We start from the raw sequence: 22416 nt of genomic DNA, 5'->3' as shown, positions 1-22416 counted from the left end.
AAGAATGTCAGAGTTGGCACCCACAAGTGGTAAAGGAGCTCTTATCCCAAAATGCAAAGGTCGTTTAATGCTGGAGATAGACTACTATAATATATTACATAATGAAATAGAGTAAAAGAAAAACATTACTTTAATAGACAACAAGAAGGTATTCAATCAAATTGCATACCTACTTTTTATTTGATTTTAAAGATTTTATTTTATTTTGTTTTATTTATTTATTTGTCAGAGAGAGAGAGAAGAGCCCAAGCTGGGGGAGCGGCAGGCAGAGCAGGCAGAGGGAGAAGCATGCTCCCTACTGAGCAGGGAGCCCAATGCAGAACTTGATCCCAGGGTTCTGGGATCATGACCTGAGCCGAGGGCAGTCACCCAACCAACTGAACCACCCAGGCATCTGCTACTGAACCTTATGGGGCGCCTACGTGGCTCAGTGGGTTAAAGCCTCTGCCTTCAGCTCAGGTCATGATCCCAGGGTCCTGGGATCAAGCCCCACATGGGGCTCTCTGCTCAGCAGGGAGCCTGCTTCCTCCTCTCTCTACCTGCCTCTCTGCCTACTTGTGATCTCTCTATCAAATAAATGTCAAATAAATAAAATCTTTGAAAAAAAAAGAACCTTACAAACTAGTAATAAAGGAAATTTTTCTTGACAGATATATTCACACATGTACTCAAAGGTACTTAAATAAAAGACAAATGACTGGAAAGAAGTATGCAGAATTATCATTTGAAGACAGAATAATCTATCTAGAACATTCAGGAAAATAAACCACAAAAGCATTATTTTTCCTCCAATATAAACAACCAAGAAGAGTTGTAATATGTAGTAGAAGATCCACTCACAGTAATCCCCTCTGTTAGTTTCCTAGGACTGATTCAACAAAATCCCATACACTAGGTGGCTTACACAACAGAAATTAATTTCTCATAGTTCTGGAGGCTGGAAGTCCACGTTCAAGGTGTCAGCAGGTTTGTTTTCTACCAAGGTCTCACTCCTTAGCTTGCAGGTGGCCTTCTGCGTCCTCACGTGGTCTTTTCTATATGTTTACACACCCCTGGTGTCCCTTTTTATGTAGCGAGCTCTCTCTTTTTTTTAAAAAAGGCAAACTTCCTTGTGCTGTGCCTCACTTCGATAAGTCTGGAGTCTTGGAAGCTTGACTACCCTACATTCTCCTACAAATGGACCTTGAGAGCTTCTTTGGGGGTTCTAGCAGAAGAGTGCAGCTACTTGTATACCCTTGACGGAAGAACAGTCCTTCCCTCTCTCAGGGAAGATCATCTTCCATCTTCCATCAAGCATGCAGCTTCAGAGAAGGACAAGCAAGTGGAGGGTAAGGGAAGAAGGGGACTCCTCCATAGCCAGCCAAATCTACCCTGGTGACCAATGTCACAGCCAGATTTGCCAATCTTCTCCTTTTACAAGGACACCAGTCAGATTGTTTTGGGGCCCACTCTAATGACCGTATTTTAACTTAATCACCTCTTTAAAAGCTGGATCTCAAAATATAGACACATTCTGAGATACTGAGAGTTAGGACCTCAGCATATGAATGGGGGTGGGGGCACACAATTCAGCCCGTAATACCTCCAGAAAAGATACAATACTTAAATATAATCCTGAAAAGATCTATGAACAACCTAAAGGTAGCCAGCCATACCATGAAATTGTACAGAAAGACATAAAGAATGTGTAAATGGATGGATACATACCATGTTCTTAGTGGGAACTTCTCAGTATTAAAAAGTGCTAACTTATCCCAAATGTAATTAAGCTAAAAGGTATAACACAACTGTAACCAAAGCCAAACAAGACCTTCTTCACATCTTTTATCTTTTTGTGTTTTCTCGTCCATACTTGTTACAGTACCTTCAACTGTATATTCTTTATTTCTAATGGGTGTGCCACGTCAGCTGGGTCCATCGCCTTCCACCCCAAACTGACCTTCCCAATCGCCCTATACCTGGTAATGGGAATTCATCACCTGTCAGTCACCTGGGAGAAGATCCCTGGCTTATCTGAGAAAATTCTTCTTAGTGCACCAATAAACAATCAGTCCTGTGCAGCCATTTTTGTTAAAGTTAAACCTGTTCCTTCCATTCCATTCCTATCTGCCCTCCTTACCGCACGTTTGGATTTTAACTCTGCACGTCGTCATCATCTAGATTAACCTTTTCATCATTCTCTTCCAAGTTTACGATTACAGGGTATAATAACTCTACTGGGTGACCTTGGGCATGTTAATCACTGTGCTTCAGTTTACTCATCTGTAAAATGGGGATAATAGATAATAGTACCTACCTTATAGAGTTTTCATGAAAATTAAATGTTATAAATTGTTAATTTGTAGAGCACTTAGAACAGTTAGCACTATCTACATATTTGTTTAATAAATAAATATTGTTTTACCTGGTACTTAAAAGTATGCACTTTGAGGAAAATTCATTCCTGTGGGTTTAGACACTATGCACTTTTCAAATGATTATTTTCAGAAATACTTGACTAATAGGTTATCAATGAACACAGGTGTTCCTTACAGCAGTACATTTAATAGGAAAAGATTGAAGTAGGTCTGTAGAAAAAAAATGTAATAAAAGATGGTGAAGTCATACTATGGAAAACCATGGATGGAGACAGATATGTTTGTCAATAAAAGTTGCATTTGCTATGGAGGGATGGCTATAATACATTGAGTGAAAAAATAAGTCAAGAATAAGAGTCATAATATGGTTTTATGCACATTTGTCTCAGGAATAGGATGCACAGGAAGCTTTTAAGCACAGGGCAGAGGTTTCTGTTATGAAAATAAGGCTGGGGGACGCCTGGGTGGCTCAGTGGGTTAAAGCCTCTGCCTTCGGCTCAGGTCATGATCTCAGGGTCCTGGGATCGAGCCCCGCATCGCGCTCTCTGCTCAGCGGGGAGCCTGCTTCCTCCTCTCACTCTGCCTGCCTCTCTGCCTACTTGTGATCTCTGTCTGTCAAATAAATAAATAAAATCTTAAAAAAAAAAGAAAGAAAAGAAGGCTGTATGACCGCTCTACAATGAACATGTTTTACTTTTATAATTAAAGCTAAGTAAAAACAAAAGAACAATGAAAACTAAAAATTGTTCAAAACTTCCTTTTCTCTAGACATTTGCCTTTGACGATCAGGTTTTTATTTGAACTGCATGAAAATACTGGTGCTTTTGAGGTTGATGAGAAGTCAGATTGCTAGGGTTTGCTTCAAAACCTCTGTGGCACTAAGATGGTTTTAAAAACCTTGCAGATGAACCTCAAAAGTTAGTGTTTTCTTTTTTTTTAATTTAATTTAATTTAATTTAATTTAATTTTATTTTATTTTATTTTGCCTGAGAAATACTGAGAATCAAATACGCTTCATCCCGAAACTCGGGCAAAGATCATTAATGTAATTACCTGGAAAACTCAAATAAGATGAGACGCAAAACCTGTCTTAGGCGTTGATGAGGGTTAGGGGGAACAGCTACCTTCTTCAACAAATATCGGACTTTCAGAGGTAGACAATCTCTATGTGGAATTTTCTCATCCTCTTGATAATCATTTCCACTACCAAAAGAAAACTCGAGTTGTAAATTCAGTCAGGCACACTTGAAAAATGCCTTTTCCCATGTTCTTCCGGATTTCCTATACACCGAGATTCAAAGGGTTTGGGGTTTGTCAATAAAAGGTGGCCTTTTTAAAGGCATGACAAAAGTAAGCAATCTCAAAGAAATTAATGACACGGTGAGGTGTAACTATCAAGGCACCTGCTTTGCCTAGAAAAACAGCCTGTTGTTTTCATTTGCCATCACTGGGTCTCAAAAAGCTAGGCCTTAGCCACCACCTGGTGACGCTGATGACGCGCGATGTCTTACATCTGCCGCAATTAGAAAGGCTGAGCCTTCTCCTTTAAGAAGCTGACTCACGTGGATGCTGTGTTGTGTGCTCTCAGCTGGGAAGGAGGTGGATCCGAAGTCTCTCCACATTGGCCGCCTCCGGAGAAGGGGCAGAGTTAGCCTCTTTGATTGGCTGTACGAGTACGAGGAGTAGAGTCAGGGGCGGAGCGAGCTGCGGGAGCTCTCCCTGGGTCTGCGGCTTCTGGGAGGGGTGGGCAGCGACGCGGAGGGGAGAGGGAGTGGGGGAGGGTGAACCAGGGAAGGGGCGGGGCCTAGCGGAAGGGGCAGGAGGCCGGGGATGAGGGCGGGGCCTAGGAATGAAGGGCATTCTGGGCCAACCGGGAGAGCCGACTGCTCGAGGGGTGGAGCTATGCCGAGTGATTGACGTAGAGGCCCAACCAGGGAGAGGCGGGGCCAAGGCCAGGGCCTGACTAAACCTGGAGACTCGGGTGGCCGAGGGGCTTCATCCCAGCTGAGGAGCGAGGATCCGCTTACGGCCGCGGATCTCACAGTCGCTCCGGGTGAGTGCGGTGGGAGGGGGGCTGGACTAGGAGCCCGATGCGGGGTGAGGAGCCCTCCGGGCCGACGGCTTCGAAACACTCCGGGATCGGCCCGGGGCGGGGGGACCCAGGCAGGAAGTGCCTCTTCCTCGCTAGGCTCCCCCCGGGGGCCCAGAGCCGTCGCCCTTGACCCCTCTGGGCGGGTCCCAGTGCCGGGGCTGCGGGCTGACGGGCTGGACTGTTTCCTCTTTGTGAGGCCCAGGCGCGGCGGCCGCCGTCGGCCCGCCTCCGCCGCGCAGCCGGGGCAACCGGCTGGACCGCAACAGCCGCGACCCCTCAGCTCGGCGCCCGCGCCCTCCCGCCGCAGCCTCCCGCCCGGCCAGTCCCCCCGGCGCCGCCTGGGAGGCCCTTCCGCGGGCAGTTTGGCCGGCGATCCCCACCCCCCCCAATCCCACGACTGCCCCGCCCCCACGGGCCGCGTCCCCGCCGCAGTGTCGGGGGCGCGCCGGGGTTCCGCGCCACCGCAGTCGTCCCGGAGGCCTGCTCCTCGGCAGCCTCGCCGCGCCCCCTGCCCCGGAGTGAAGTCCGAACTCGGCTCCGAGCTGTAGGGCCGTGATTACGCCGCGGCGTGGCCGCTCTTTGAAGAGGGCTACCGTGCTGGCCGCCTGGCACTAGTCAGGAACCGGGGACCGCCTTGGCTTTGTGTCTGCCCCGCCGGGGAAGTGTCTGCCACCCTGCCGTGTAGCTCGCAGGCGGGCCCCAGAAGCGAGCATGGGGCCTCACTGGCCTGGCGGAGGGCGGGGTGCGACTGTCAGACGGGCGTCCCCGGGCCGCGACGGCCAGACCCGGACCCCGCGCCGCCGCCCGCTCAGCTGTTTCCGGCCGGTGTTTGTGGTGCGGGAGGAGGCCGCGGCGCGCTCGGCCGGGCCCCTCCCGATTGGCCCGCTGCGTCACGTGCCTGCAATCAGCTGGGGCCAGCTGGGGCCGCGGGCGGCCGGCAGGGTCTGGGCGGGTGCGGGTCGCGCTGGGCCGCGCCCGACGGGTGAGAGGGTGGGCGGGTGGGTGTGCTCTCCGAGCCCCTTTATTCTACCCTCCTTCGAGCTAGCTAGGTAGGACGATGAGTATTATGAGCAGTGGGCATTGGAAAACGGAACTGCTACCGAAAGATCGGTTTAATCCTGACACCTATTAATCCCTCCTTCAAGGGAGAGTCTGGGAAGGTGTACAGCTCATTTATTTTTAAAACTTTTTCTGTTTACAGAGCCATGTCGGTAATGTGAGGATTTTTATTCCAGGTCTCCTTGACAGATGGAAAACCTGAAGTAACCTCAGGCTAGCTAACCTTGTGTTTTTGGGAAACTAGACTTGCTGGTGAAATCCCTGGGGGTAATAGGATCTTAGCTCACTTTGCATGGCCGCGTGTACAGTGTTGCAGCAGCGTTCCAACACGGACGAACCAAAATACACGAAGTGTTCCCAGGGTAAATATTTCTGCCAGATCTCCTGTGTTTCTGTTGATTCTTTTTCTAAAACTTGGTTGCATATTTGTACTCTGTTAGATAAGAAGGAAGTTACCAAGAACTTTTCTCTAGAAGCCCATAGCTTAGTAAAAAGTCATAGACAAATGAAATTGAGTAACAGCACCAACTTCAGTGTTAGGAAACTATGAAATGAGTGTCACAGGAGTTTAAAAATGGGGCACTCGGAAAAAATGGGTAAGAGTGAAGTGGGAAGCATTCTTAGGTGGATTGGTACTGCTTAGACCTAGAAAATGGGTGAGTCTTTGGGTGGCTTTTGGGCAGACAGGCCTAGATAAAACAGGCCTGGAGCATTTACAAATAGTGAGAAGGTGGGGCTTGTGGAATTTGGTACACAATGTGTTTTTCCACTTACCGCATTATCTTTCTGGGTATGTACTGGAACACCAGGTAGAACGTACCTCCTTGGAAAGGACTGATACCTAACTTCATCATACCTTCACCCATCTGTGTCCACTATAAGCCTACTGGTTGATTTTCTTCTTAAGTTTATCTCTAGCAACCATCTTATCCATAGGAGAGGGAGATGATAAAATGTGTTCAAGTAAATTATTTAATTCTATACAGGGGAACTAAGGAAATTGGATTTTTAGAAGATGGCTTTTTCTAAAAAGGTTAGTAACATACATGTGGCCTCTAAAAATAATATATGGTTGAATCATCAAGGACTTTTCCCTATTTTTTTGCCTTTTGCCCTACTTAAGTAGTAAGAGAGAGAAAAAGATTTAGAAACAATTAAAAAGGAAGGAAAATAAAGCCAAAATTAGGTCTAAAAAGAAGATATTAAATTAAGACCCTACCCTCCAGCATGGTGGTAACATAGTCCTAAATATGTTTATGAGATGTGAAAGCTAGTTCTGAATATATTCATGAGATGTGAAGATAGTTCTAAGTACATTTGTGCCCAAAATATCATTTTAGGTTTTATAGAGCCTAAGTGGCTGTATAAATCATAATCTGTTTCTCTGGTAATCCTGTGGAACTGAACCTTAGGTATGACGTGAATTTGCTACTTGACACCTGAATCAGGAAACCAGACAGTTAATTTATACTCCAGTCCACCCAATAAGGCTTTTTTGACTCATGGTATTGCATCACAACAATTGAGAGATCTCCAATTTGTCTTGCCAATGGGGTGTTTGGGAGAGGTTACCAACTCAGATTGTTTACCTGACTCACTGAGTTACAGGACTATTATTTTCTAGTGATGACTAAACAATAAGTATTCTAGAAATATAGTAAACCTGGAAAACATTCAACAACAACAACAACAAAGGCATTATTCGAAGGACAAAAACAAAAATACAGGTTACTGCCCATTGAAGATCTGATTGCATAACCACAACATCTTTTGACCCAGCAAAGGAATCTGGCCAGGTATTGAAAGAGAATTAACAAGAGGAAAACAGCTTTCTCTTGTCACTGAAACCTTGGCTTGGTAAATATTTTGTACAAAAATTGGTAAATTGGTTTTATGGATTGAATTCAATTTATTTTCTCCCTTGCAGGTTTTCAGTAGAATTTAGTCACAAGTCCCTCTGAAAATAGTTGATGAGAAAACAATAGCATTAAATGTTAATTATAGTAATCAACCCAGCACTATTAAAAGTCTTTAGGTTTTGTTCCTTCTTTTGTCTTGGAGAGGGAAGAGACTGAAAAACAGATAACCATGCTGATTTCATTTTACAAGAACCATCACAAAACACAATCTCCTCTGGAAGGGCACATTTCTTGAACCCTTCCTGCACTAGGCCTCTGCACATTCAGTTCGCTGCTGGGGAGAGTCTTTGTAGGTTGCATTTGCCAACCACCTCCTGGCATTGGAAAAACCCCCGCTCATTTGTCCAGCAATAGGTAGAGTCCCAGTATTGTCTCTTCTGTGGCATGGAAATGCCCTGAGGAAATAATTACTTTACAGAGGAAAAGTGTGAATGGGGTGTTTTTCTCATCAGTGGATCCTTAGAGATGCAAATCAATACCTACTATTCTCCCTGGTATTTTTAGGGCTAGGCATTGTTATGCTTTCTTTGGCCAAATCTACCTGCCAGGGTTGGATCCCAACTGGATTATTAATTACAGGGAACCTTGACAATGAGAACTTGAGTTGCTTCAGAAGGTTTTCTAACTTTCCTTCTGCTTGTAATTTCTGTCACCTCTTCACTTAACTTTGCAGTAATTAACAGGAGGTGAAGCTGGTAAATTGTTTCATATTTTTTCTGTTTTGCTTTCTTCCTCTTTAATAGGATGGGGAAGTTGGGGTGAAGAATATGGATGAAGGAAATCTAGTTTTACTGCATCTACCTTTAACATTTGTGTTGTGCCTATTCTCGTGATGTATTATCTGCATTGAATTCTCACAACTCAGAGATGGATACTGGTATCTCCATTTTAAAGATGAAGAAGCAGAAGATACCATATTCAGTGTTTACACAGCTTTTAAGGGGCAGAGCTGAGATTTAAACCGAGGCTGTCTGATTCCAGAAATCAAATATCTGGGCCACACTGTTTAGATCCTGAGGATGGGGAGAGAAGGAGGGAGCAGCTAAGTGGTACATATTGCTTATTTTTGTAATCTTCTTAGAGCTGATCTAATTATAAAAAGTTAAAGATTTTAGCTAGGGAAAATCTGTGAGGACAAGGAGCAGGATTAGATTGATCCTGCCCAGTACTCCTGTTGATTCTTAAATCTGAGTGCAAACTAAGTTTATGTTTTTACTGAGAAAGACTGCTTTCTAAATGAAAAGCCCTTTTGCCATCTGAAAGCGTTTTTAACAGGGGTCAGCATACTTTATCAGGAGCCAGATAGTGAATATTGTGAATTTTACAAGCCATAAGATTTCAGCCACAACTATTCAGACTCTATGGCTGTGAGAGAACTGTCCATTATAAACAGATGGGTGTGGCTGTGTCCCAATAAAACTTTATTTATGGACACTGAAATTTGAATTTCATGCAGTTCTCACATATCATGAAATAATCTTTTGATGTTTTTTTTCCTACCATTAAAAGCATAAAAACATTCTTTGTGGGCCATACAAAAACAGGTGGTGAGCTGAATTTTACCCACAGGCCTTAGTTGGCTGACCCCTGCTTTTAAGGAAAGTATGTAGCAGTGAACCAAACAAAGACCAGGATACCGGATTTGTCATTGATTCTGTGTGTGTATGTGTGTGATATGTATATATATATGCATATATATATTACCTATGAACAAGTAGAATTTGAAATGAAAAACAATAACATTTAGCATCCAAAAAACTGAAATACCTGGATATAAATCTAACAAAATGTTACAAGATCTAAATGAGGAAAAATTTAAAACTCTGATGAATGCAATCAAGAATGAAATAAATGGAGAGACTACATGTTCATGGATAGGAAGACTCACTGTTTTCAAGATATCCGTTCTTCCTAACTTGGTATTGTACTGAATCCAAGTCAGAATCCCAACAAGTTACTTTGTGAATATCAACAAACTGATTCTGAAGTTTCTGTAGAGGTGAAAGAATAGCCTATACCATGTTGAAGGAGAAGGATAGTCAGAAGACTGACACTACCTGACTTTAAGACTTAATGTAAAGGTACAGTAATCAAGACAGTATGGTATGGGCCAGAGAATAGATCAATGGAACAGAATAGCCCAGAAACAGATCCACATAAGTATCATGAGCTGATACTTGACAGGGTCAAAGGCAATACAGTGGAGCAAAGATAATACTTTCAGTAAGCCAGTACTGAAACAACTGGATCTCTACATGAGGGGAAAAAATCAAGACACAGACCTTATACCTCATTCACAAAAATTAACTCAACATTAGTCACTGACCTACATGTAAAATGCAAAATTATCTCCTAGAAGATAGAAGAAAATCTAGATGGCATTGTGTATGGCAGTGACTTTCTGAATACAACGCCAAAAGCATGAGCTATGTAAGAAATAGTTGATAAGCTACACTTCATTAAAATTAAAAACTTCTGTGCAAAAGACATCAAGAGAGCAAGAAGATAAGCCACAAGCTGGGAGAAAAGATTTGCAAAGACATTGGATAAAGGTTTTATCCAGTATATACAGAGAACTCTTATTAAAAACTCAACAATGGGGGCACCTGGGTGGCTCAGTGGGCTAAGCCTCTGCCTTCAGTTCAGGTCATGATCCTGGGGTCCTGGGATCGAGCCCCGCATCGGGTTCTCTGCTCGGCCGGGAGCCTGCTTCTTCCTCTCTCTCTGCCTGCCTCTCTGCCTACTTGTGATCTCTCTGTCAAATAAATAAAAATCTTAAAAAAATTCAACAAAAAGAAAACAACCTGATTTTAAAAATGAATGAATAGTATATGAAAAGATGCTCCATAATACATGCCAATAGGGAAATGTAAATTAAAACAACAGTGGCGTACCACGATACACACACCAATTGGGATGGCCAACATACTGAACACTGACAAAACCAAATGCTGAAGAGGATGTATAGAGTAACAGGAACTTTCATTCCTTACTGGTGAGAATGTAAAATGGTACAGCCAGTTTGGAAGACGTAGTGGTTTCTTAAAAAAGTAAACATAGCATGTGATCCAGTAATTGTACTCCTTGGTATTTACCCAAAGGAACCAAAAATTTAATATCCGTATAAAACCTTCCTTTCATAGATTTCTTAGAGAAGTCTTGAGGGTTTTTTTTTGCTGTGAACCTAAAACTGCTTTAAAAAAAAAAAAACCCTTAAATCTCAACTAAAAATAGCCATTTTTAGAAAGTTGTTTTATTGACTTGGACCCAAACCAGGAAATTGTATAGTCCATATTGTCTAATTTTTTGAAATAGCTTGGACAGAGGATTAAACTGTGTGATTCTGCAGATACGTGGATTTCTTTTTTAATACAGTACTGTATAGATGTATTTCTTCCTCGTTTTCTTAATGTTTTCTGTTCTAGGTTTATTGTAAGACTATATAACACATTCAGCATACAAAAGCTGTTATTTGACGCTTAATGTTTGTCAGTAAGGCTTTGGGTCCGCAATAGCCTATTACGTTTTTGGGAAGTCCGTGGTTATGTGCAGATTTTCCACTCTGCAAGGTATGGGGTAGTTAACATCCCTAACCACCACCCCCATGACCACCTCCCACATCGTTCAGGGGTCGACTCTGATACATTCCTGGAGACATTTTATTTCATGGATTTTTCAAAGCAAAGAGAAAATTTTTTTCTCTTACAGATTCTGTAAATTCTGTAAATTTTTTTAAAATTCTGTAAAAACATAGAGGTTCAAAAATGTGATTGTTTCACCAGGGTCTCCTAGTAAAATAGAAAATTCTAGGTAGCTAAATGTACTGTTGAAGGGGAAGGAAACTGAAATAATTACTAAAATGTGATCTTTTATCTTTGAATTTCACTTACAATTTGAACTTGTACCTTCAGTTTCCATTAATTTCAGATAAACCGATAATAGGTTTCTAATAAACAACCATATTTGGTACTTACTTCAAGCTTTTAAGGATTTTAGTAACCTGGAAGTAAGAAAAGCTAGTACCAAAGAGGTCTCATTTATAAAATTAACTAGGAAATAGTACTTATTAAAAATTAAGGTTATTACTGTTTTTTTGCTTGAGATGTTAAAAAGGAAGAAAGCATATTAAAGCTTTAGCTATGAGAGTTTTGCCCTAGCTTTGGTCATAAACTTTGACACCGACAAATACCAAAGCATGTATTTTATTACTTAGAGACACAGTAAGGTGCCCCTAGACTCAACACAGAGAACAGTGGTCATCTATAAAAGCAGCTCAATTTTTAGGTGTTTTTAAAATATGTGGCTGAAGAGATTTGGAATTCTAAGTCTAAGCAAGGGACTTAGCTTATTAGGGGAATATTTTGGATATAAAAACCGAAAAATAGAAAATAGATCACTGGTTGCCTGGGACTGCAGAGGGTTTTGGGAATTTGGGGGAGGTGATAGAAATATTCTAGTGCTGGGTTCTGGTGATACAAAGTGGTGGCACAACCTTACACATCTACAGATGATTCAGTTGTATACTTACAGTGGCTAAATTTTATGATATGTAAATTATTTCTTTAAATTCGGCGGGGGTACCTGGGCGGCTCAGTAGGTTAAGCCTCTGCCTTTGGCTCAGGTCATGATCTCGGGGTCCTGGGATCGAGCCCCACATCTGGCTCTCTGTTCAGTAGGGATCCTGCTTCCCCCTCTCTCTTTGCCTCTGCCTCTCTGCCTTCTTTTGATATCTCTCTCTCTCTCTCAAATAAATCTAAAAATAATAATAATCTGGGGACTTTTTTGTTAAAATAATTAGCTATGTTCTATTCTGTCAGAAAAAAGTTTCAAAGTTTGTAGAAGAGTGGTCTGTAGGAGCTCTTAGAAAGAGATGGTGGGGCAACTGGATAGCTCAGTCGATTTGGGCTCAGGTGTGATCTCAGGGTGGTGAGGTCAAGCACCAAGTCATCTCGGTGCTAGGCGTGGAGCTTGCTTGGGATTCTCTCTTCTCTGCCCATTTCCACTCACTCTCTCTTACCCTTTCTCTAAAAAAAGAGAGAGATGGCTAAAGCGCATGCGTTTGACCTTTTGTAGTGCTATCAAATTTAGCACAAATGTTGGGGTACCTGCGAATGTGTGTTGCATTTAATAATACACACTCCCTGGCCTCAAGAGGTTTATCTAGAAGGGATGAGAATTTGAAATAAGACACCGATGGGGAAGGAGGAAAGACCTCCAAAAGTGGTTTAGGAAGTTTTGTTGATTTTGCAGTTTCTGTGACAGGTTGCCAGGGTATACTGGTTTAGGAGAGTGTCGTTCGAACTGGCCACCAACCAAGAAAGGAAATCTAGGAGAGATCAGCATGGAGGCAGCAAGGGTAAAGGTAAACCTGAGAGAGAAAGACGGTGAATCTGGCAGCCCTCTGGTTGCTAGAGAATGAGGAGAGGGGAAAAGAACAGCTGGAGCAAGGTTTCCTTCAGGCCCAGTGTGGCCAGTGTCAGGAAGTCACATAGACTTTATTTCTTCTGCAAAAGTAGGGTGACAATTAAAAACTGTCAAGATTAAATGTGGTATGTGAAGTAGTGTCCCATACAGTGTAGACATTAAAAAGTCCAAATCAGAATTCAGTATATCCTCCAGCTAAAAAGGACCCTGATTCAGGCACTGTGTCTTGGTTTTTTAATGACTTTTCTCCTTAAATATTAAGTGGTATTCTGACTGATTATCAGCCTCTTGAGAATTTGGATAGTGTGAGTCAATAGGTTGAGTTTCTAGCCCTGCAAAACTAAGGCTTAGCACCTAGAAGCTGATGACCCTGTAGAGGTTTTTCTACTTCATAAGGACCAGACCTTTGACAAAAAGGGCTGTTTTGCTTGCTTTTGCTAAATTTCATGGCATTCTAGCCTATCTTTTTTGGCGAATAACTAATTTTACAGTCTTATATCCATATATAGTACTCTATAAATGGAAATCACAACTAAGAATAATGATGCTGCACAGATATTTTTGGTCTTGGTAATGAATCATGTCACTGAATCCAGTAAAAATACTTGGGTAAAAATAAAAAATAGACGGAATTTGAAGCAAGGAAGAGAAAGCATATTAAATATCTTTACCACATTTAGGAATAAAGAATTAAGAACTTGCCTGTACCCAGTAGCAAATGGTCACAGTTATATGGTAATTTTGAGTCAAAGATAGAGTGATGTAGGCAGAGTTCATTTTGAAGTCCAGTATATTTTCCACAGCAGCCTGCCATGGCCAGTTCAAAAACATCTAGTTATTACTGCATTATGGTTGAAAGAACTTACAATATGAATATTATATTTAAAAGTTTGAAGGAAGGGGTGCCTGGGTGGCTCAGTGGGTTAAGCCTCTGCCTTCGGCTGAGGTCATGATCTCAGGGTCCTGGGATCAAGCCCCGCAATGGGCTCTCTGCTCAGCAGGGAGCCTGCTTCCCCCTCTCTCCGCCTGCTCGTTATTTCTCTGTCAAATAAATAAATAAAATCTTAAAAAAAAAAGTTTGAAGGAAAATTGGCTTTAAAGTAATGTGTCCCAGAAGCCCAAGCAGGAGACTAATTGCTGCACGATACTGGTTTTCAGAGAGCTACAAAGTCTGAGGACTGTGTCTTAAGAGGTGAGGCTATAAAACCTTGCTGTTGATTACTTTTCTGTAGTTGAGCAGCCGTAAAAAACATGACCCAGATCACCTGCTCACAAGTAGTTCTGTGCTGTGCTTAGATGAAGTCCTAAACCCAGATGTCTTACAGGGGAAGAAATTATGTGATGCAAAGTGTGACTGGGCAGACCCAATGACCTTGGGGGAGTGGCAGCTACCATTCACCTCCAGTCATTGTTGCCACAGGAGAACACGTGCCCTGTGGGCCAGATCTCCCCATTGTTAATAACAACAACACAGGCTCTTTAATGAAATCTCTCGTGTTTAATGGTGGCCCAGGTGTTTTTTATTAATAAAAGACTGTGGGCCAAATGAAACATGTCCACACATGTTTACTGGGGGAAGGGTTATTTATTTTGTTCACTCTTGTATCCCTATGCCACCAAATGAGTTTACCCCGTAGGCCTAAAATTTGCAACCTCTGACCCTTATGTAACAAATACTGTGTTCTTAAGCATCGGAAAAAAGCAGTGCTATCCTTTTAAAGGCTGTGAAATAATAATAACTCTTAACTTCTGTTGTCATTTTGCAGAAATGTAACCAAAAAGCTAAATACTATTTCTTAAGTCTTGTTTTCCCCCAGGTTTTATTCATTGACATGTTTGTTAATGAGCGGTGGTTTTCCTTCCACTAGCCACACATTTTAATTGTATTTAGCATTTGTTTCTCATTCTTATTAACTTCTATATCAAAATGTTTAATGGAAGTCATAATCTTTGGGATAATGACTTCTTTGATGACATTAGGACTACCTAATAACTAAGGAAGTTCACAGATAAAAAAAGGAATGATGGAACTTTCTCTTTAATTTGTAATGAAATTTCCCCAAATTTAAAACGACAGTGGATTCTTATTACAAACATAGATTGTAGGCTTTGTTTTCATAGTGGCAGCTGTATCAGCTCTGCATGCCATTTCAAAGATAGGTGATATAAATATTTAAAACATAGGAGCTGAAAACTATACCAGGAATAAATTCTTTTTTTAATGAGAGCTGTAGTACATTCTTGACTATATCTAGGTCTTTAAAAATAGTGTTTAAGGGGATTAATTGCTATGAATTCAAGGAGTTGCACATATTAGCTCTAACTTTTGAAAATAAATGAAGTGTGATTATCCTCCTGTCAGAATCTGGTTTCAAAGCTTCTTGTTTCCCTGCTTCAGCACTTCTGTGATTTATTGAATCAGTCAGTATGCTTTCTTCAATGTAAGTTACGTAATAATGGTTTATCTTTCCTTTCTTTTCTGTGCGTGTTTTCCTAGCCTTACACCAGGGTAATAGAAGAATTCTGGCTTTAGGGTGGGTGAACTGCATTCCAGTCATGATCTTCTGTATTTTGAAAGCTGTGTGACCTTTGATCAGTTAATAACCTTGGATAATTGATGAAATGGGGGGTGATAACCTCATAGAATTGTTGTGACGATTTTCAAATAAGCACGCAGTACAGTGCTCCGGCAGACTCTGACTCACCGATGTCCGTGCCATCGCCCCTACTTGGTTGCTGACATGCCTGACAACCAGAGCTGCCCTGTGCTCTTAACTGAGACCACCCTTTTCTCATTTTCTGATTGCCCCTTTTTCTACTCTTGTGATCACCCACACATACTCCACAAGTCTTTTCCCAAATGACATATGCTCAGAATGTACACTTACCACTTGGCTAAGCCTTTTTTCTCACATTGCTGCCTGTGCTTCTCATTATTCAGTTTCTGATACTCCACTTTTCTTCCTATGTTTGTCATACCAACCAAAAGAGAAGTGATACTGTTCTGGCCTTGTCTAAACATGTTTGCTCCCTTGGCTTACCGCTTCTAAAGGGTTCTTAGCTTGGTACGCCTGTTTATTTGCTCAGTGCATGAACCTTGGATCCTTCAGTGCAGAGTCAGCTACTTCCCATACTGAGTATTACAAAGCAGAGATCTCTCTCTCTCTCTCTCTCTCTCTCTCTCACACTCACACACACACACACACACACACACGGTTCTCTGTGACCCCCACCAAGTAGGTACCAACAATTTTTTTTTTTTTAATCCTAATGTTTCCTTGTTCTTTTCCATTTGCTCCTAGGTTTTTAGAACTTCAGCTATAAAAATGGGCAGAATTTTCCTTGATCATATCGGTGGTACCCGTCTGTTTTCTTGTGCAAACTGCGACACAATCCTGACCAACCGCTCAGAACTCATCTCTACTCGGTTCACAGGCGCCACTGGCAGAGCGTTTCTTTTTAATAAGGTTGGTGGGAAAACCAGTTTCATTTCCTAAGTGAGTTCAGTGGGTATATTTGACAGCAGTACCAGAACATTCCTCAGAGCTTAAAGATACCAGAAAGAGTCCGCATGAGGTCTATAATCTGCATGCAGAAAAGAGTGCCACTAGCTTGTCCTTTGGACCTCAGGAAGGCATTACTAGAAAGTGATTTTTTACTGTGGAAGTTTGAAAACTGTGTTACAATAAGAAGGGCAGTCTCCATTGCTTCATGAAACATTCAGTGTAAGAATTTAGTAGTGATTTCACAGACTATGGAAGAAGGGGCAGAAGCGCCCCTATGCCCATGTCACTGATTTATCCTTATAGGGAGATGGCGCGTTAAGCTTTCAAGGTTGACAGTGCAAGTGAATAAAGATCATCTAACCAACTTCCCTTGCTCTAATTTATGCTCACCGGTGATCCGGATTATGTTGTGGCTTATTGCATGCCAACAGGAAGAGTGTTTCCTGATTTACAAATTAAGACTAGTCTGTCTGCTTCTCTAATTTCTGGCTTGCTTAAAAATTGGTCAATGTGATTCTGCCTCCCGGAGTCTAATGTGTACTAGCAGAGTCGAATTTCGAAATCTTTTCTGGTAAGGGACAGAACTAGTCCAGGGTGCTGCTCTTAAAAGGTCAGCTAAACTTTCCCAGTGGACATCCCTCTGTTCCATTTAGAAATATGCTTTTCTCCCAAAGAATTGTTAGTGTACATCTCTTGATCTTTCTTTAGATGTAGACTAGGAGTTGGTATGCTTTGGCGGGGCAGCTGCCTGATGTTGTAAATGAAGTTTAATAAAGCACAGCATGCTCAACCATGTATGTATTGCCTGTGGCTGCTTTTGTGCTACAACAGCAGAGCTAAATAGTTAAAGATCACATAGCCCGCAAAGCCACAAGTATTTACTATCTGGCCCTTTACAGAAAAGTAAAGCGTAGAGGATTGCTGGATGTTCACAGTCATTGGACATTCTTCACAGATGATTTGAACCCATTGGAAAACTGTGTATCACAGCGTAGTAGACCTAGTGTGTCCTAGTCGGTTTGCCTATAAAATGTTTTTCCAGGAACAAATTCGGCAAACTTTTGTTGTTGTTGTTCTGGAATGCCTGTTTTGTACTAGGTTACTAGGTTCTCTTTCATTGTAGCCTTGTCCGGACTCCTCATTGAATGGTGAACGTTCACAGTTGGACCCCAACCAACATTTTATGGCTCCAGGTGGAGGGACTCTTCACTGCCACAGCAATGGAACTACAGGATGTGTCAGTAGTGTGGCTTGGACTAGTACATGGCACGGTGATGCAGGATCGCATTAGATGGCCAGTGTAGTTTTCCAGATTTTTGCCTTTCCCAGGAACTTCTAAAAATAGCCCTTGGGAAGGGTCTTGTAGATTTGACTAAAGTAACAACTGTGGTTTGCTTTTCGGAAGTTGCCTTTCCTGCACCAGCCAAAGGAACATGTACTTGTTTGGCAGATGACTCACAGGGCTTGGCAATTTTGTCTTCCCGTGTTTCTTAGGTAGTTAACCTGCAGTACAGTGAAGTCCAAGACCGGGTCATGCTCACGGGCCGCCACATGGTTCGCGATGTGAGCTGCAAGAACTGCAATAGCAAACTGGGATGGATCTACGAGTTTGCCACCGAAGACAGCCAGCGCTATAAGGAAGGCCGCGTGATCCTGGAGCGCGCCCTAGTACGAGAGAGTGAGGGCTTCGAGGAGCACGTACCGTCTGATAACTCTTGAAGAAAAAGAGATCACTCCATCTTTTCCCAGGTCTCCTTCACTGAAAACAAAAATCTACTTACATACACTGTCACCTTAGCATCAGGTCGGATTCATGAACTGCAGAACAAGAGGTTGTGAGAATCTAAGATGGAACTTTCCTTTCTTTCTTTCTTCCTTTTTTCTTTTTTTTAAATTTTCAGTTTTCCATCCAGCATCAGTGTGTAGAGAGAATATTATGCAGATGCCGTTAATTTTTTTTTTTTTCCCTGTGTTTACATCTTGAGGCAGAATAGTCTGTCTGCAGCTACGTGATGGGCTATGTGAGGGGAAAAAATTCTGGGCTATTAGAGTGAAAAAGTGTGTTTTATGTAAAATTTGAAAGGAAAATGTGTCAAGAGCATGGTTTTTAAACTTATTTGGGCTTCATTTAAAAAAATGTTTTTTTAAAACCAGTTATTTCACCTGATTTGCTAGCTTCAGGGAAGAGATCCGAATTTGTGACCAGCGCTAAAGGTTCAGTGTTAGTATGGCTTGTGCTGGCCGCTGTGCCATATTCTTGTTGGAGATGAACCGTAGCACCAGAGCCCATCCTTCCTTGTCAGTCTTGACCCAAAGATGTCACCATTCCTAGTTATTTGTCACCACATAATTGGTGTTGATTGGAAACTTTTCCTGAAACGGGGCAGAACTGCTTGGTTGTCTTTTCCATGTAACTTAAGCATAGTAATATAAATAAAGTAATAGTTGGATGTTTTTGGTCCTGTGTTGCTTTTAAAAACACCTTCTAAAAGAAGAGTGGAGTATTTGATAAGTAATTTTCATGGTAGTGTTTCTTTTCCGCTCTCAAGCTAAATTGTGTAGAAAAGATGACTTTGTTTAAATTAAAGCATACTGTTTTAAACCCATAGTACTGCATTTAGAAAAGAGTTGAACAGAATGTCAGTGTGTGTTCATGCAGAAAGCATTTCATCTGCATCTGTTTTAGAAGAAGGGGGAAAATGAAGGAGACTATCTAAAAATAAGGCTTTGCAGAGTGTTTTCAGCCTCTCCTCAGTTTTGTGTTGATTTTGACAAGTCTGTAGAACCTAATAGTTTCATCAAAGGACTAGATCTGTCATTAGCATTATTTTCTCAGATCTTCCCCCAGAAATTCAGCTATTGAAGTTAAAACTGTACTTGGTCCCTTGAGGGATCAGATTTGCCTCAGGGTGTTATTTTAGCCCCAAACTTACAACATTATGAAGTATTAAAATATAAATGTTTCTTTATCCAAACTATTTCTAGATATTCTAATACTTGTTTCTGGTGGAATAAATGACATTAAAATTGGCTAATTATTTAAATGTATGAATGGATGTTTGAGTGCTCAGTCTCTAGGTCTTTGTCTAGAAAGGATGTTTGCCTCAACTAGCAAAATCTTTCTGTCATTGATATTAGAAGTGACTTCTGAGTACAGTTAAGATTAAGTTTCTCTTTGCCTTCAGCTCTTGGTTAGAGGCATAGGTCTCTGATTAAGTAGGTGTATAATATTGCATTTGAGATAAGTGGACACAAATGATCTTTCCTTCACCATGGAATAAAACTTCAAGCTTTAAGAAACAGCTTTCATTCCCATTCATTTCCATACTGGCCTTTGATTATTTGCAGATCCCTGGTAGCATGCCATATCTGCAGCACTATGTGCATTTGCTGTCACAATAAAGTATATTTTGTCTTGCATTGGTGCAATACTACTTATTTCCCACTGATCCTTAGTTTTAACTTAGTTTTAATCATCTTGTCTTAGTTTCAACGTGAACATATTTGTCATACCTTTGAGTAGCTATGGCTTTCTTCGGTTAGTGATAAGGTGACATTCTGGCTTAGTTAACTTAACCCAATCTACACCAGGAGATACTGAATTCACCACTATTAGCTTCTGTTTGATGATTTTGCCTCAGACACTGACAAACTACAGTTTAGTACATAGGAACAAAAGAATGTCCTATCACTAGGTTAACCCAGGTGACTGGCAGGTACCACAATGAACAATGAGGTCCTCTGTGCCTTCTTTTTTAAAACTTAACATATGCAAAACAAAACAAAAAGAAAAAGCAACATGGGACGATGCAGTCAGATTGGATTTTTCATAGGAAGCAAATACACTGTTCACTGGGGCTGGGAAAGCACTAACAGGAATGATTTTGCTTGGGGATGAAAAGGTTGACCAAATACAGGGGAGAGTATATCCCATGATGACTGGGTTGCTGTGGGGTGTACAGGTTAAGCTTTAATCTTTGAAGACTTCAGAACCCTTCCTCTTCATTTTAGAAGACAGCGGCCTTAAGTTGTTTTGATTTTAAATAGTGAGTGGCTTTTATTTTAAGGAGAACCTAAAGTCAGTATTTTGGGGGTTAAACATTTGTTAATAATTACTGTAACAATTTAAGTTACCCTTGTAAGTGGCTACTTTTGGATTGGAGGAGAAAAATAGTGGCATGTCTGTTTTCTAAGTTCATCTATTCATAAAAGTCTTTGGGGATGCTTCAGGACAGTGGTGGCCGTAGCCCCAGGCCAAAATCAGTCCACAGATAATTTGGATCCAGCTGTATTGGGAAACTACCAGTTGAAAAAAAAAAAAAAATCAGAGACCTGTTTATGATGGTTCCATACCAGGTATAAAAATATCTCAGTTTAAATAGACATCCACTATTGCATGCCTGTTTTTAACACCAGCTTCCCACCAGGAGCCATATAAAACCTAGGCAAGGAAGTTGTGAATTGGGAGTAGAGCAAGATTAAACTGAAAAACTCCTGTTAGGCTAGCACTTTGCACTGGTATGAAAATTATTCTAGAAATAAAGTAGAACTAAAAGGAAACTTTAGGATGCATACCCATCTAAAATTGAGTATGAATTGTATGGCTTCTTTATTTTAGAATAGTGGGACTTAGCACATTGAAACTTTTATATATTATGGCATAAAATACACATTCCAAAGCACCTTTAAGGTGCTGAACAACACTCTACATATTTAGGCTTTTAACATCTGTAATCTGACCACCCAGGGGGCTTGTTAAATAGCGAATTATGCCTGCCCCAATACTGGATTGGCCTCTGAGGTGGAGCCAAGAAACCCAGGTTTTTTACCCAATTGCAAACATAACTCATCTGCAAATACATGACCGTCAATCTTCAAAGAGTTATTCAAACTCAATACAGTAGTCTCCCCTTATCCATGGTCTCCGTTTCTGTGGTTTCAGTCACCTGCGGTCAACCCTGGTCAGGAAGCAGGTGAGCTCCTGACATACAGTCAGAGGTCAAGACTAGCCCGCCCTATGTCACAATGCCTACGTCATCCACCTCCCTTCCTCCGGTCGTGTTGGCATTTTACCATCGCACATCATTACAAAAAGAGGAGGGGTGAGAACGGTAGATTATATTTTGAGAGAAACCATATTCACGTAGCTTTCATTACAGTATCTTAGAATTGTTATATTATTAATCTCTAACTGTGCCTAATTTATAAACTATAGGGGCATCTGGGTGGCTCAGTCTGTTAAGTGGCTGCCTTCGGCTCAGGTCACGATGAGCCTCGCACTGGGCTCGCTGCTGATCAGGGAGCCTGCTGCTCCCTCTCCATCTGCTACTCCCCCTGCTTGTGCTCTCTGTTAAATAACATCTTTCAAAAAATTTCTTAAAAAACTTTACAGGAAAAAACAGTATGTGTAAGGTTTGGTACTATCCACAGTTTCAGGCATCAACGGGGGCATTGGGTGTATTCTTTGTGGGTAAGGGGGAGGGGGATACTGCAATGTATGGTTTATGGTATGTTACCACCTGTACAAACAGGTGTTTCTCAAAAAGAGGCCAAAAGAGAAGCATGAACAAGAAAAGGATTAATATGATTTCCATTTGTTTGAAAATAGTGATCCTTAGGGGCACCTGGGTGGCTTAGTGGATTAAAGCCTCTGCCTTTGGCTCAGGTCATGATCCTGGGGTCCTGGGATCAAGCCCCACATTGGGCTCTCTGCTCAGCGGGGAGCCTGCTTCTCCCTCTCTCTACCTGCCTCTCTGCCTACTTGTGATCTCTCTCTGTGTCAAATAAATAAATAAAATCTTTAAAAAAAAAATAGTGATCCTTAAAAATGAGTAAGTACAACAGTTAAACTTTTTTTCTAAGATACACTTTTTTAAAGGAGGGGAAAATTCTCTTGGTAGAAAGTTTCTAGAAAAGTCACTAGACTTGAAAGGCCTGTCTTCGGGGCACCTGGGTGGCTCAGTCGTTAGGCGTCTGCCTTCAGCTCAGGTCATGATCCTGGGGTCCTGGGATCGAGCCCTACATTGGGCTTCCTGCTCGGCGGGAAGCCTGCTTCTCCC

The 22416-nt window shown here is 41.7% G+C and overlaps 2 protein-coding genes across 4 annotated transcripts; one reads left to right on the top strand and one right to left on the bottom strand.

The window, feature by feature from the left end:
- Positions 1 to 2061: 2061 nt before the first annotated feature.
- LOC116860058 (basic proline-rich protein-like) lies at positions 2062 to 5162 on the bottom strand. The gene is made up of 3 exons (XM_032845866.1): positions 5062 to 5162; positions 3411 to 4991; positions 2062 to 2262 (listed from the first exon to the last, which is right to left on the bottom strand). The coding sequence occupies exons 1-2, from the start codon at positions 5160 to 5162 to the stop codon at positions 4046 to 4048; spliced, it is 1047 nt and encodes a 348-aa protein (XP_032701757.1). The 3' UTR covers positions 2062 to 2262; positions 3411 to 4045.
- YPEL5 (yippee like 5) lies at positions 4301 to 19777 on the top strand. Of its 3 annotated transcripts, XM_032845834.1 has the most exons (5): positions 4309 to 4410; positions 5685 to 5870; positions 6495 to 6541; positions 16154 to 16318; positions 17852 to 19777. In XM_032845834.1, exons 3-5 carry the CDS (start codon positions 6524 to 6526, stop codon positions 18074 to 18076), a joined length of 408 nt encoding a protein of 135 aa, XP_032701725.1. In that variant the 5' UTR covers positions 4309 to 4410; positions 5685 to 5870; positions 6495 to 6523; the 3' UTR covers positions 18077 to 19777. The 3 variants fall into 3 exon arrangements, with proteins under 3 accessions (XP_032701726.1, XP_032701725.1, XP_032701727.1); XM_032845836.1 differs by lacking the exon at positions 6495 to 6541; XM_032845835.1 differs by lacking the exons at positions 5685 to 5870; positions 6495 to 6541 and having other exon boundaries at positions 4301 to 4410.
- The last annotated feature ends 2639 nt before the right edge of the window (positions 19778 to 22416 follow it).

This window comes from Lontra canadensis, unplaced genomic scaffold (genome assembly GCF_010015895.1).
Source record: "Lontra canadensis isolate GAN:19392208 unplaced genomic scaffold, GSC_riverotter_1.0 scaffold170, whole genome shotgun sequence".
Lineage (NCBI taxonomy): Eukaryota > Metazoa > Chordata > Mammalia > Carnivora > Mustelidae > Lontra > Lontra canadensis.
The sequence above is the reverse complement of the archived record's forward strand: the minus strand, read 5'-3'. Positions and strand labels throughout refer to the sequence as shown.

Excerpts from the sequence above, each read along its gene's own strand:
- LOC116860058 (XM_032845866.1), bottom strand. The coding sequence starts at position 5,162 with ATGCTCGCTTCTGGGGCCCGCCTGCGAGCTACACGGCAGGGTGGCAGA. Across the intron at positions 4,992-5,061 it reads CGGTCCCCGGTTCCTGACTA|CTCGGAGCCGAGTTCGGACT; the intron begins GTGCCAGGCGGC and ends ACGGCCCTACAG.
- YPEL5 (XM_032845834.1), top strand. Across the intron at positions 16,319-17,851 it reads GAGCGTTTCTTTTTAATAAG|GTAGTTAACCTGCAGTACAG; the intron begins GTTGGTGGGAAA and ends CGTGTTTCTTAG.